Source organism: Leucopleurus acutus, assembly GCF_964270905.1.
Source record: "Leucopleurus acutus genome assembly, chromosome: 3".
Taxonomy (NCBI): Eukaryota; Metazoa; Chordata; class Mammalia; order Artiodactyla; family Delphinidae; genus Leucopleurus; species Leucopleurus acutus.
Genome location: NC_139145.1, coordinates 112,129,978 through 112,144,695, shown reverse-complemented (window position 1 = coordinate 112,144,695; position 14,718 = coordinate 112,129,978). Strand labels below are relative to the sequence as shown.

Here is a 14,718-nt window from a genome sequence, read left to right as displayed (position 1 = left end):
CTGTTGTTTAACTACATTCTCTTTCCTTGCCTCTGAAATCGAAGCCCTAGGCAGATCAATTATTTTGAATTTCAACACAGAGTTTATACTTAAAAAATGTAATGCCTTCCATGTCTTACCAAGTGCATCTATGGGTGGAACTGAATTTACATCTAGAACCCTATCTGCAAGGGAGCCTGGGAAATGTAGTTTCACCTCTCTATCCTCTCCACCTAGAAGGGGGATGGAATGGAGATTGAAAGACTAATCTACAGTATCTACCAAACTAGAGTTGGTTGAAATCATTAAACAACAAACACTGCTTAGTTAAAATTTCTATCCAAGAAAAACAAATCACAGTCTTCAAGCAGTGTCTATTGTGTTTCATGGACCATTTGGAAATAGTAGGGACTTCCCGTTGGTTTCTTGTAGTGGAATTGGACTTACAACAAACCAAAGTATTTCACTGACATGAATAATCCTGTATTTGATTGTGCTGATGTGGTAGTTCAGAAAAGCCTTCAAAGGCTCATTCCAGTAGGAATGAGGAGAAAGCAAATGTTCTCCTTTCTTCTAGTGAGGAGAAAGCAAATGTTACTTTGGTAACTACCCTTCCTGAACCTTTTAGAAATTTGGATCTCTGATTTATGTGTATGTATCTCTTCAGTTTAGTATATCTGTATAGGCTCCATCCTTTTTAGAAGATTCCTCTACATTTCTGTCATGGGTGTCTTAGGAGTCGTAATGGTAGAGGTCTGTCAAGTCTTTTCCCCTCTCTCCTGTCAAAACTCATTTTAGTTAAAGAGAGCTTTCCCCGAGTTAGCATCTAGAATTAAATCTGAAGAGAGAAGGATCATAACTAATTTTCTGATTATCTGTTGAAGAAGGGCTACATCCTAACAGTAGAAAGCTGTTTTTATTATAAATCGATAAAGAGGGTTATATGACAGTGATTTGGTGCTTACCATCTTTCAACATTTGAGGCTTAGCTCAGAATTTTCTTTGAGGTTTTCAGGTTGTCTGAAAGATAAATTGCTTTGTGGAAGCTGGTATAATCTATGTCATTATTGGGTGTATAGTTTGGAGGCCCTCAGAGACATGAATATCATGTATTTATTAAGGATTTAAGGCCTCAATGGACTTCTTTAACAAAATGGACTCTTTGCAGTGACTAAATTATATTTTCATATTTTATAGTGAAACAATCATGTTTCTTCATGAAATCTTTCATCAAGGACTGAAGGCAAGGATAGCCAATTGGCCTACTTTAATTTTAGGTAAGTCCATGCTTTAGAGAGAGAAGATTTTCTCTTAATATGGCTACAGTTAGAGTAAAATAGCTTCAGTGTTATCGCCCTAAGCTGTCTGAATTTCCGTAATGATCTGTGAGCTTCCTCAGGCACTGGGACTCTGGCTCATTGCCCTTTTGATCCTTTCCCCTGGCCCGTCATGGTTCTTTGGGGGCTAGAGTTGGTCTCTCCTGTGAGGTGTGTTCTACCAGGTCAGTCATTCAGGCAGCTGGACTGGGGCCATGGAGTGTGACACCTGGTGCCAGGAGCTGCTCTCTGCCATCCCTGCAGAGTGAACAGTTTCTCCCTGTACCTTGGGTAATTTACAGAGCGTCAAGAGAAACTGCCATGTTTACTTCTTCTTTCCAGCTGATCTGTTTGATATTTTGCTCCCCATGCTGAACATTTATCAAGAATTTGTGCGTAATCACCAGTACAGCCTCCAAGTGCTCGCCAATTGTAAGCAAAACAGAGATTTTGACAAACTCTTAAAACAGTACGAAGCCAACCCTGCCTGTGAGGGGAGGATGCTGGAGACGTTCTTGACCTATCCAATGTTTCAGGTAAGTCACCTGGGATGCATTTTGCAAGTCATTGGTTCCAGCTCGATATGACTGATACCCAGTGTGACCAGCATGATATGTGCAAGTACTCCCTGTGGGGGGTTACAGCACATATCCATCATCTGTCATCTTGAGCTTGACCCTGAGATAAACAAATTTATGCCACACATACTCTCTCTAGTCTGTCTAGTGTATGTAAGAAAATCAGGAATTTTTGAGACAAACAAGGAACGATTTTTTTGAAAAACGGCACAAATTTCTCTTTATAGAAAGATTCCTCACAGACCTCTTCCATGGAGTCTCCTCCTCCAGCGTGTTTAAAAATATTATTAGGTTTACAGAAATAGGATGCTGTGCAAATGTTCCAGTGCGTGCTGGTTGCATAAAAGGTTCCGGGAGAGTGGAAGGACTGCTGGGAAGGTGCTTGTTTTCCTGCCCTGTTGTGACTGCTGCTGAGTCTTCCTTGGCTGGAGCTCTGCAGAGCAAAAGGAGGACCTTCCCTGTCACAGAGGCTGTGGAGACAAAGGAGCCAGAGGCACTGGCCAGGCCTGGGGACTCTTGGCCCCTAGTCAGGTTGCTGCAGTGAGGCTGGGGCTTGTCCTGACCGTCACTTTTTGGGATTAGAGCAACCCAAAGGATCAAGTACACTTGCATTCTTTCCTATATCTAAGACTTTACCGCTCTTTAGTGAGAACTGCAGAGGCCAAGATGTGAATTGAATCTCCTGTCCTTTTAAAAAGTGTTGATTCTGTTCTTTCGGAAAAGCATTGAGCGTTCCCATTGTGGAATTTGTGGGGCTTCTGGCCAGGCTTCCAAACTGTCATGTGGCAAAATGATTCTCCTAATCATGTGTGTTACGGTTCCTGTGGAGAGCTTTGTCCCCTGGAACCAGCCTCTCTGACCCCAGCTGATCATTTTGTAGCCTCAGAGAGAAATGATATTCTGGTTCATAATTGTTTGTCTTAAAGTTTGTCACTCCTGACTGAAATCCTGGAAGTCACTATAGAAGTTTAGTGAGATTCTTTCAAAACTAAAAGGATGCATTTGTAACAAACTAAGTAGCGTGAAACTTTATACAGTTAATGTGGTTTTTTTTTTTCTCCTGTGGAACTGAATTGTTTAACTCTTTGACTCTCTGAACAAATATTTCACCAGAAAAACTATAAAGAAAAAAATTGCTTTTTAAAAACCTTATACAAAGTTATAATTTAAGATTTTATTTACAGTGAAACAAATTTTATGTAGTTCAATGTTCTAAGATTCTATTTGAATCTATGGCAGTTACCTCTAGATTATGATTAAATACCCTAACTTGTATCTGCCTAGCAACCCCCAGCTTAGATGAACATACAAAGGTAGGATTGTGGAAGAGGTTCACATTCAGAGAGGTTCCCACCTCCCTTTCTGAAGGCCCAGTAATGTCTTTTCCAGTACTGTTTATTCCCCTTGGTGTGAGTCTCTCAATGGTTTAAAATGGCAGAACTGTCCTTGCATTTTAGGTGAGGTATCCAAGCACAGTTGAATGTAGGGCCTTGCAAAGGCCTTTGGATTTCTTAAAAATGCTGAGATATTCTTCTACCAACCTTCCTTCCTCCCCCTGGAGTTTAAGCCCAATAAAAACAACTTGGCATTTTGATTGACGCCAGGGAATTCCCATAATGTCAGAAAAGGACCATTGGACTGAGAATGTTTAGGAGACCTGCATGTCTTGCCCACCCTTCATTCGTAGCATTGGGAAACATAATTGAACCAATCTGAATCTCTGTGTCTTAATCTTGAAATCGGGGCAGCTGAGCTCTAATTCTCTCCCAGAGCTCTAGCTCTCTGGGGGAGTAGACAGGTTTTGGAATTTGGGGCTGGGCAACTTGTGGTGTTGCCAGGAGCTTTCTAATAGCCTAGGATCCCACCCTCCAAGACTGTGGTGGCCCCAAATCCTAGAATTTAGCTGAAGGGTCAGATGTTGAGGTTCTCTGGTTTCTTTAAGACCAGGGTAACCAAAAGATGCTAGGCGAAGCCTCAGACTTAAAGAATTTAGCCAGAATTGGTCCAACTACAAGAAATGTGCAAATTGAAAGAGTGCTGAGTTGTGCTCTTATTTATTTACTTCCCCATAACTATTTCACTTCTCTGTAGCTATTTTGAACAGACCAAGAGGGTTAAACACTGGAGTTGCTGCCTGAGGGCCTTATTCTCCTTGGTGTCTCTCCCTCCTGCCTTCTCCCTAGGAGTGACCACATGGAACACTTGGGGGAAAACTGCCCTTTTTAGAAACTTGAAGGTTGTTTTTACTAGGTTCATTCTATGCTTCTTGTTCCCTTTTGGTCCTTTCACTAAGGAGTCCTGAAGGTGTTTGCTCCCTCAGATGGTCCAGCTATATCTACTTCCCTCGGCGTACATCATATTAGCGGTGGTACTTCTGCACATCTGCCTTGCTCCAGTGTGGGCTGGATACCTTGGGATGAGGCTGGGATGTGATGCTTTTTTCCTGTAGAACAAGAATGGAAGAGGTGACCTTAGCTCATACTGCCAAGGGGCCACTGCCCAGAACTTTTCTTAAGTCTGCATATGGAGGCAAAATTTGGTATGGGGGCAGAGGGAGAAAGAGAGGTACTGTAACTGGAAACTTTTAGCCTGTGTATATTTATTTATTTACTTTAACATCTTTATTGGAGTATAATTGCTTTACAATGGTGTGTTAGTTTCTGCTTTATAAAAAAGTGATTCAGCTATACGCATACATATATCCCCATATCTCCTCCCCCTTGCGTCTCCCTCCCTCCCACCCTCCCTATCCCACCCCTCTAGATGGTCACAAAGCACCGAGCTGATCTCCCTGTGCTATGCGGCTGCTTCCCACTAGCTATCTATTTTACATTTTGTAGTGTATATGTGTCCATGCCACTCTCTCACTTTGTCCCAGCTTACCTTTCCCCCTCCCCATGTCTTCAAGTCCATTGTCTAGTAGGTCTGCATCTTTATTCCCATCTTGCCCCTAGGTTCTTCATGACCTGTTTTTTTTTTTTTTTTTAGATTCCATATATATGTGTTAGCATATGGTATTTGTTTCTCTCTTTCTGACTTACTTCACTCTGTATGACAGACTCTAGGTCCATCCACCTCACTACAAATAACTCAATTTTGTTTCTTTTTGTGGCTGAGTAATATTCCATTGTATATATGTGCCACATCTTCTTTAACCATTCATCTGTTGATGGACACTTAGGTTGCTTCCATGTCCTGGCTATTGTAAATAGAGCTGCAATGAACATTGTGGTACATGACTCTTTTTGAATTATGGTTTTCTCAGGGTATATGCCCAGTAGTGGGATTGCTGGGTCGTATGGTAGCCTGTGTATATTTAGAAAAGTGTTATATTCTACCTCTCCCTGGGCCCTTTGTTGAGTAAGTCAGTTGTTGCTGTCAGTGAATTATGCTGAACTATGGAAACATGGAGGAATTAGAGTGAATTTATCCTCAATTGATGATGCAGTGAATGTATCCTCATTTGAACTATCAGACAAGTATGTTCATGTTACTAATAAGTTTGTTGTAGACAATAACGTAGTCATTAACATAATTTTTATTTAGCAAAAACAGTGGCTTGGCTGGTACTGTTTAAATTGGCTTCAGCTGCTCATACATCCATAGGTCAGCAGATGATGAAATCTGCTCTTGACAAAGATAGCACTGTTAGAGGTCTTCCAGAAAGTAACCACTTCCTGCTCTAGTCACCTGTTTACTGTAACTGGACAGCAAGCTAATTAGTGTCTATAAAGTACAAGTATTATTTCATAATTGAAAGGAGAATTATGATTCACCTAGACAATGCTATGATCCTTGGTTTCAGGGGGACATATTTATCATCAGTTCTTGAATATACAGATGAGCTCTTTGGTGAGCTGTCCATTTCTCCCTGCAGAAGTCCTTTGCCTACTCTTTGGTAATTTCAGGTTTTTTTTGTTTCTTCACCAGAAAATGAGGTGGGCCAGTTACTTTCAAATCCATCCACTTGAAGCTTAGCCAAGGAGCTCTCTAAAATAGATTTAATTAATGGGGGAGGATCATGAAGCTATTGACTAAACTTAGTCTTGTGGGTTTTCAGTGCATTATAAGTAGTCAGGCTCTCCCACTCCTGCCCTCTTCGTTATGAAAAATTGAGTTCATTAGCTATTGATTGCCTTGATTTTCTTGTAGAACTAACTTAGAGGCAAACTTTTATCAATCATGGCATTGTGCAAAAGGAATATTTGAAAGCATACTTATCCCAGGAGCCTTCACCAAATGGAATGTCCCAACCAGCTGTTTTAGTGAGAAGTTTATGGGATAGAGAGCCAGAAAGCCTCCTCCCACGTGCTTCTGAGGGAGGGGTCTCCTGTGCCTCATGCTCCTATAACTGAGGAGTCTGCACTTCCAAAACCTGGATGACATTCCCTAGGACATGATCCCAGAGTATGAGCTGCAGATCAACGCCTGTGCTTATGGCGCTACCCTCTGTGCCAGTGCATAAATCTGGGCACTTAGTAAATATTAGCAAATAACCCAACGATGGCCACCACCTGCAAGAGAGCAGGGCCTTGGGAAGCTGTTTTACTTTCTTCATTCTTAGAGGTCCTGTTAAGTGCTGAGTAAGAACCCAGTCCCTGCAGAAGAGACCCACTGGGCTAGTGCACTTGTCAGAACCAGGCTCATGGCTGGCCCTGCCATTTACTATGAGGCCACATTGGGCAAGTTATGGAACCTCTTCATGCCTTGTTTCCTTATCCGTAAAATGGGGAAATAATCCTTATGTTTTGCTGGATGATTGTGTGCACATGCAACCTCAAGCTCCCAATCTGACCCACTGTGGGCAGCATTATGGTAGCTGCTGTTCATGCAGGTTTTTATTAAAATTAACACACTGCCCCTGTTTTCTAAAAATTTTTAGCTTATAAACCAGTAAAAAATATGTTGAGTTAAATCAACATATATAAATTGAGTTAAATCTCCACTGTGGTCTGTTAAACCCTTCACAGGGTTGGTGGTGTTTCTGCCTTTAAGAGAATTCAGATAGTCTGTTCATACACAAAAGTACAAACAAATAATCTAATTAAACAATGCTTTTTACTGCTACAGGGATGAGTTAAGGTGAAACAGGATCAGAATGTAATAAGGGTGAACATATCTTTTCCCAAGTTTTAATTCTTAAAGAGAACATTGCAGTAGGATTGTCAATTAAAAAAAAATCGTAAACAGCCAAATAAATCTAAAGTACAGACTCAGGTGACTTGCTGATAACTATATCTGTTTCTCTATGAACCAGTTTTCAAAAATTATGATTAAGAAACGTATGATTAGTTAGATAGCCTCATCCACCAGGGGGCAGACAGCAGAAGCAAGAAGAACTATAATTCTGCAGCCTGTGGAACGGAAACCACATTCACAGAAAGATAGACAAAATTAAAAGGCAGAGGACTATGTACCACATGAAGAAACAAGATAAAACCCCAGAAAAACAACTAAATGAAGTGGAGATAGGCAACCATCCAGAAAAAGAATTCAGAATAATGATAGTGAAGATGATCCAAGACGTTGGAAAAAGAATGGAGGCAAAGATCGAGAAGATGCAAGAAATGTTTAACAAAGACCTAGAAGAGTTAAAGAACAAACAAACAGAGATGAACAACACAATAACTGAAATAAAAAATACACTAGAAGGAATCAATAGCAGAATAACTGAGGCAGAAGAATGGATAAGTGACCTGGAAGACAGAGAGTTGGAATTCACTGCCACAGAACAGCATAAAGAATAAAAGAATGAAAAGAAATGAAGACAGCTTAAGAGATCTCTGGGACAACATTAAACGCACCAACATTCCCATTATAGGGGTCCCAGAAGAAAAAGAGAGAGAGAAAGTATCCGAGAAAATATTTGAAGATATTATAGTCAAAAACTTCCCTAACATGGGAAAGGAAATAGCCACCCAAGTCCAGGAAGCGCAGAGAGTCCCAGGCAGGATAAACCCAAGAAAAAACACACCGAGACACATAGCAATCAAATTGACAAAAATTAATGACAAAGAAAAATTATTAAAAGTAACAAGGGAAAAACAACAAATAACATACAAGGGAACTCTCATAAGGTTAACAGCTTTCTCAACAGAAACTCTACAAGCCAGAAGGGAGTGGCATGATATATTTAAAGTGATGAAAGGGAAGAACCTACAACCAAGATTACTCTACCCTGCAACAATCTCATTCAAATTTGATGGAGAAAGTAAAGCCTTTACAGACAAGCAAAAGTTAAGAGAATTCAGCACTACGAAACCAGCTCAAAAACAAATGCTAAAGGAACTTCTCTAAGTGGGAAACACAAGAGAAGAAAAGGACCTACAAAAACAAACCCAAAACAGTTAAGAAAATGGTAATAGAAACATACATATCTATAATCACCTTAAATGTGAATGTATTAAATGCTCCAACCAAAGGACACAGACTTGCTGAATGGATACAAAAAGAAGACCCATATATATGCTGTCTACAAGAGACCCATTTCACACCTAGGGGCACATACAGACTGAAAGTGAGGGGATGGAAAAAGATACTCCATGCAAATGGAAATCAAAAGAAAGCTGGAGTAGCAATACTCATATCAGATAAAATAGACTTTAAAATAAAGAATGTTACAAAAGACAAGGAAGGACACCACATAATGATCAAGGGATCAATCCACGAAGAAGATATAACAATTATAAATATATATAGGTGCACCCAGCACATATGTATTGTGCTCCTATGTTGGGTGCACCCAACATAGGAGCACCTCAGTACATAAGGCAAATGCTAACAGCTATAAAAGTGGAAATCAACAGTAACACAATAATAGTGGGGGATTTTAACACCTCACTTACACCAATGGACAGATCATCCAGACAGAAAATTAATAAGGAAACACAAGCTTTAAATGACACAATAGACCAGATAGATTAAATTGATATTTATAGGACAGTCCATCCAGAAACAGCAGATTACACTTTATTCGCAAGTGCACATGGAACATTCTCCAGGATAGATCACATCTTGGGTCACAAATCAAGCCTTGGTAAATTTAAGAAAATTGAAATCATATCAAGCATCTTTTCTGACAACAGTGCTATGAGATTAGAAATAAATTACATAAAAAATACAAACACATGGAGGCTAAACAATACATTACTAAATAACCAAGAGATTGCTGAAGAAATCAAAGAGGAGATCAAAAAATACCTAGAGACAAATGACAATGAAAACACGATGATCCAAAACCTATGGGATGCAGCAAAAGCAGTTCTAAGAGCGAAGTTTATAGCAATACAATCCTACCTCAAGAAACAAGAAAAATCTCAAATAAACAATCTAACCTTACACCTAAAGGAACTAGAGAAAGAAAAACAAACAAAACCCAAAGTTAGTAGAAGGAAAGAAATCATAAAGATCAGAGCAGAAATAAATGAAATGGAAACAAAGAGAACAATAGCAAAGATCAATAAAACTAAAAGCTGGTTCTTTGAGAAGATAAACAAAATTGATAAACCTTTAGCCAGACTCATCAAGAAAAAGAGGGAGAGAACTCAAATCAATAAAATTAGAAATGAAAAAGGAGAAGTTACAATGGACACTGCAGAAATACAAAGCATCATAAGAGACTACTATCAGCAACTCTATGCCAATAAAATGGACAACCTGGAAGAAATGGACAAATTCTTAGAAAGGTATAACCTTCCAAGACTGAACCAGGAAAAAACAGAAAATATGAACAGACCAGTCACAAGTAATGAAATTGAAACTATGATTAAAGATCTTCCAGCAGGGGACTTCCCTGGTGGCGCAGTGGTTAAGAATCTGCCTGCCAGTGGAGGGGACACGGGTTCGAGCCCTGGTCCGGGAAGATCCCACATGCTGTGGAACAATTAAGCCTGTGCACCACAACTACTGAGCCTGCGCTCTAGAGCCTGCATGCCACAACTACTGAAGCCTGCATGCCTAGAGCCCATTCTCTGCAACAAGAGAAGCCACCACAATGAGAAGCCCACACACTGCAACGAAGAGTAGCCCCCACTTGCTGCAAATAGAGAAAGACTGCGCACAACAACGAAGACCCAACACAGCCAAAAATAAATAAATAAAATAATAAATTTATAATAATAAAAAAGACACATGTACCCCAATGTTCATTACAGCACTACTTATAATAGCCAGGTCATGGAAGCAACCTAAATGCCCATTGACAGACGAATGGATAAAGAAGTTGTGGTACATATATACGATGGAATATTACTCAGCCATAAAAAGAACAAAATTGGGTCATTTGTAGAGACATGGTTGGACCTAGAGACTGTCATACAGAGTGAAGTAAGTCAGAAAGAGCAAAACAAATATCATATATTAACGCCTATATGTGGAATCTAGAAACAGCAGATGAACCAGTTTTCAAGGCAGAAATAGAGATGCAGATGTAGAGAACAAATGTATGGACACCAAGGGGGGAAGTGGGGTGGTGGGGTGGTGGGATGAGCTGGGAGATTGGGATTGACATGTATACACTAATATGTATAAAACAGATAACTAATGAGAACCTGCTGTATACAAAATAAAATTAAATTAAAAAAAGAAATGTATGATTATATTAAAAATCTGAGGAAATAATCGTTTCTTTATAATATAAAACTTTATTATCTTCATGTGTTCTTGGTGAAGTTTTTGTGTGTGTTTGATGTTGAAGCATAGTTCATTTTAAATGTATTTCTTAAAAAAACATATTTGTGAAACAGTCAAAACTGTAAGGGTAGAGATGAGCTCTTCAGAAGTGATGATGGCAAGTAGAGAAGATCTAGTGTTACTCATCCTGACCTTTGCTTATGCTGGCCTCTGTTTGCTTTTAGATCCCCAGGTATATCATCACACTTCATGAACTCCTAGCCCATACTCCCCATGAGCATGTGGAGAGGAAAAGTCTGGAGTTTGCTAAATCCAAACTAGAAGAACTGTCCAGGTATGTGGAGAATTTATAATAAAGGTTTTATATGGCAAAGTAGCACATTAGTCTTTTTTTTTTTTTTTTTTTTTTTTGTGTACGCGGGCCTCTCACTGTTGTGGCCTCTCCGTTTGCGGAGCACAGGCTCCGGACGTGCAGGCTTAGCGGCCATGGCTCATGGGCCCAGCCGCTCCGCGGCATGTGGGATCTTCCCGGACCGGGGCACGAACCCGTGTCCCCTGCATCGGCAGGCGGACTCCCAACCACTGCGCCACCAGGGAAGCCCAACACATTAGTCTTTTGTGGAAACTGAATATATATGTCCAGGGATCAAGAAGCAAGACACAATCCAGCTTCTCAGATTCTGCTGAACATTAAATGCTAGCTCCTGAGATGGTGCTGAATCAGCATGCACGTTAATTGTAACCAAAAAAAAAATATCTTTGAAAGTGGTTTTATGGCATGTAAATTTATATAATTGAGATTAGGCATGTTTTGGTTTAAGTTTGAAAATGTTCACATTTCTTTCATCGTAATGGGAGAATGGTTGTTAATTGCAGTTTTGCACCCATATTTGGTAGGAAGTCAGAGAATGTATATTTTGGATTTATCAGTGACTTTTCAGTGTTTTGGCATCTGTGTTCCTTTAGCTTATATGGGATAAATGATATAAAGTTCTCTAATTTACTCCACCTCTAAGAAATGGCATCCTAATTTCAATGAATGGAGCTGTTCGTAAAATAGAATATTGCTTTCCTGTTGCCTTTACAAGCAGCATTCTCAGGATACTCACTTATCCATAAGAATCATGATGTACATCTGCTTTGCTTTGAGTCATGACTTGATGAAGGCTAGAAGTCCAGCATGACTTACCCTACAGCCCCAGTTAAACTGATACAAGTTCAAACCCTAGCTTCCCAGATGGAACTCCTTTGCTTATCTGCTGGGGCAATAGAAAATCTCTTACCGTGATCCTGTATTGTGTTTGACAGGGTCATGCATGATGAAGTGAGTGACACTGAAAACATAAGGAAGAACCTCGCCATAGAAAGAATGATCGTAGAGGGCTGTGACATTTTGCTGGACACTAGCCAAACTTTCATCCGCCAAGGTAAGTCCTTGTTCAGCAGACCCACCATCTAAGTGGTCTCTGCACCTGTCACATTATCACTGGCAGATCCAGGAAAGCATTTTGGAGCAGGCTTGATTTAGCTGTTTGATTGATGCTGTTCATGCAGGATGTCCCGATGGCCTTGACCGAGGCTGTGGTTGAGGCCCACCTTTGTGCTGTTTCTTTTCAGGGGCCATGAAAAACAGCAACACAATAATAGTAAAGCACGAGTGGGACAGTAAATTACATTCTGACTGGACTCTCCTCCTCAGTGGACCGGACATTCTCTACAGCTCCAGGGAGGACAGATTGCTCTGGCCGATTGGAGTGGCAGTGCCAGGTGGTGACGACATCCAGGCAAAGGCCCAAGAGAAACTTGCATTACTCAGAGCCCTTTCCCATAGCAGTGGGGACAATATCCGAAGTGAAAACAGCTGTCTCTTGTTCCCATTTTTCATCAGCACTTCTGGATCGGCCCCACATGATATGATTTGATTCAATTGGTAACTCCAGTTGCCAGACGAAATGTCTCACTATCAACTTGCCCTGCCATATTTCGATCATGGCGAAGGTATCATGTTTGAGGGGTGTGCTTTGGGGGCATCACCCCGTAAATTGAGCTTTTGAAGCGTTGAAGATATTTGTACTGTGAAACTGTAGAGAAGCAACAACCTAACAGTCCATATTCCTCCATGGCTTTCATTACAGAGTGCAGGATGTAAACCACACTCCACGTTCTTTTTAAGTGCTCAGGTGTTCTGGGGGCAGGGGAGCATGCCCCACAAAATCGATTTGTGGCAATATATTGCACACAATCATAATTTTGAACTTGGTGAGGAGTGGCGTATAAATTTGGAACTAGAATTAACCTTTAATGTGGTTTCTGTTTATAACATGCCAATATTATTTGAAGATATTTGCATTTCTAGTGCGTACCGAAATGTGCTGCTTAAAATCTTTTTTTGCCTCATCAAACAAGGCATTATTTGTGCTACACACGTTAATTTTTGCACAGAACACTTAAAAAAGTTACCACATGCTGTTCTATTTTCCATATTTATTTACAAGGAGAGAAATCACACATACGTTAAAGTTTGGAAGTATATTTCGGGATATGATACCTTTCTCATTTTTGGCTTTAAGTATTAATTTTTCTTTAAGTAATAGTGGACTCTAATGCTGACAACATCAGGCCTTCCTAAATCCCCCTCTATTCCTCCGTACAGACCGTGTCCCCATATTGGCTTCCTGCCTTCCTGGTACTTGTCTGCTTCTGTGCCTTTACCTGTGCTGGCCCTAGCCTGGACACCAGGAATGCCCTTATCCACCTTTCTTGTGCCTATGGAAGGTCTGCCTGTCCTACTAGGCTCAGGTCAGACACCTCTAAAGAGCCTTTTAAATTTCCTTCTCATCTTCCCCTCCTCTTCCCTCCAGTTAGAATGAATTTACCGTCCTCATCATTTCTGAGCCCCTTTGCTCCTGGTGCATGTATTTCATCCACTTGCTTGCATGCCTGTCTCTCCCAGTAATTGTAACTCTGAAGGGCAGTTTTTATGAATTCTCTCTTGCCTAGTACAATGCTTTCCATTATAGATACCTGGAAAATGAACAATGGATTAAATTGAATTGCTTGTTGAAAACTGCAGTTTTCAATGTCAGCTGTCTTGTTTTGTATTCTTCTTGTAATTGGAGTTCACTGAAAAATACTTACTAAAGGACTTGAGCTGTATACTATGTGAAAATGGTAACAAAAGTTTTTATAACTAGTATTCAATTTCTGAAAGGACTTTGGACTGAAAAGTATTATTACACATAAACATTTAACATATTTCTACAAACTTAGTTGAAAATTGCTAGAAGGTCGAATCCAATGAAAAAATCATATGTTTTTTCATTGCACCTGGAGGAAAAACAGTCATGAGCCACCTCTCCCTTTGATTCATGTCCAGATGTTATTTATTGCTTGTTCTGTACTACATGTTTGAGGTGCTTCTGTCAGCTATTAATATATCTGATGTTATTGCTGTATTGATGTTGATATAATGATTTGCCTTTCAGCAGTATTTTTCCGTGTTGTTTGGTTTGGTTAGTCTGTTTGAGAATTATTCAATAAAGGTGGTTTTAAAAAATCAAACCTTAATCTGAAAGTAGAAAGTAATCCAATTACGGACAATTTGGAAAGTTTGCATTATTTTGCTTTGGTTGCTCCTATTATTACTTTTACTAAATACCTTTAATAGGCTTTAAAACTCGTTGAAGTGGGTTTTTTAAAAAGTTTTTTAACTTTGAGAGATTCTATTTTCTATGAAATGGACTATAGTTTATCTCTAATTGTATACTAATATTTGCATTGTTTACTTTTAGGGTTGATATATGGTCTGTTTTTCAATGCGTGAGTGCGTGTGCAAATGCTTATGTACAAATATGTGTGTGGTTTCAATCTCAAATGAATTTTTATTCTGACTAGAAAAAATAAGGTCGTCTGAAAGGCCTCCTCCGAATAGGTGTGATAGCCAACCTTGAATGTCAATCTGTAGGAATTTAGTGGTTGAAAAAACAGGTTTTATTGTAAATTGATTCCAATTACTAGATGGTTGATGAGTACGATGCAAAGGACTATATCATAGCGGTGGTCTGACAATGTCATTTATTTTCCAAAATCTTTTTCAAAGTTTCTTGAGCAAAAGTGTCTGCGGCAATAATAGGTAGACATGTAGCCACGTCATGGAGGTCAAATCCTGTCTCCTCCACTTCCTTGCTATGTGATATTGGGCAATTTACTTAACC

General features: G+C 39.8%; 1 protein-coding gene across 2 annotated transcripts in view; it reads left to right on the top strand.

The window, feature by feature from the left end:
• Positions 1–14,718, top strand: part of RASGRF2 (Ras protein specific guanine nucleotide releasing factor 2) — a 227,838-nt gene that overhangs the window by 88,612 nt on the left and 124,508 nt on the right. For both annotated transcript variants that reach the window (XM_082836364.1, XM_082836363.1), the window contains exons 6-9: positions 1,177–1,256; positions 1,638–1,831; positions 10,729–10,838; positions 11,813–11,931. In XM_082836364.1, the coding sequence (XP_082692490.1) occupies positions 1,177–1,256; positions 1,638–1,831; positions 10,729–10,838; positions 11,813–11,931 (503 nt within the window). The remainder of the gene's footprint in view (positions 1–1,176; positions 1,257–1,637; positions 1,832–10,728; positions 10,839–11,812; positions 11,932–14,718) is intronic.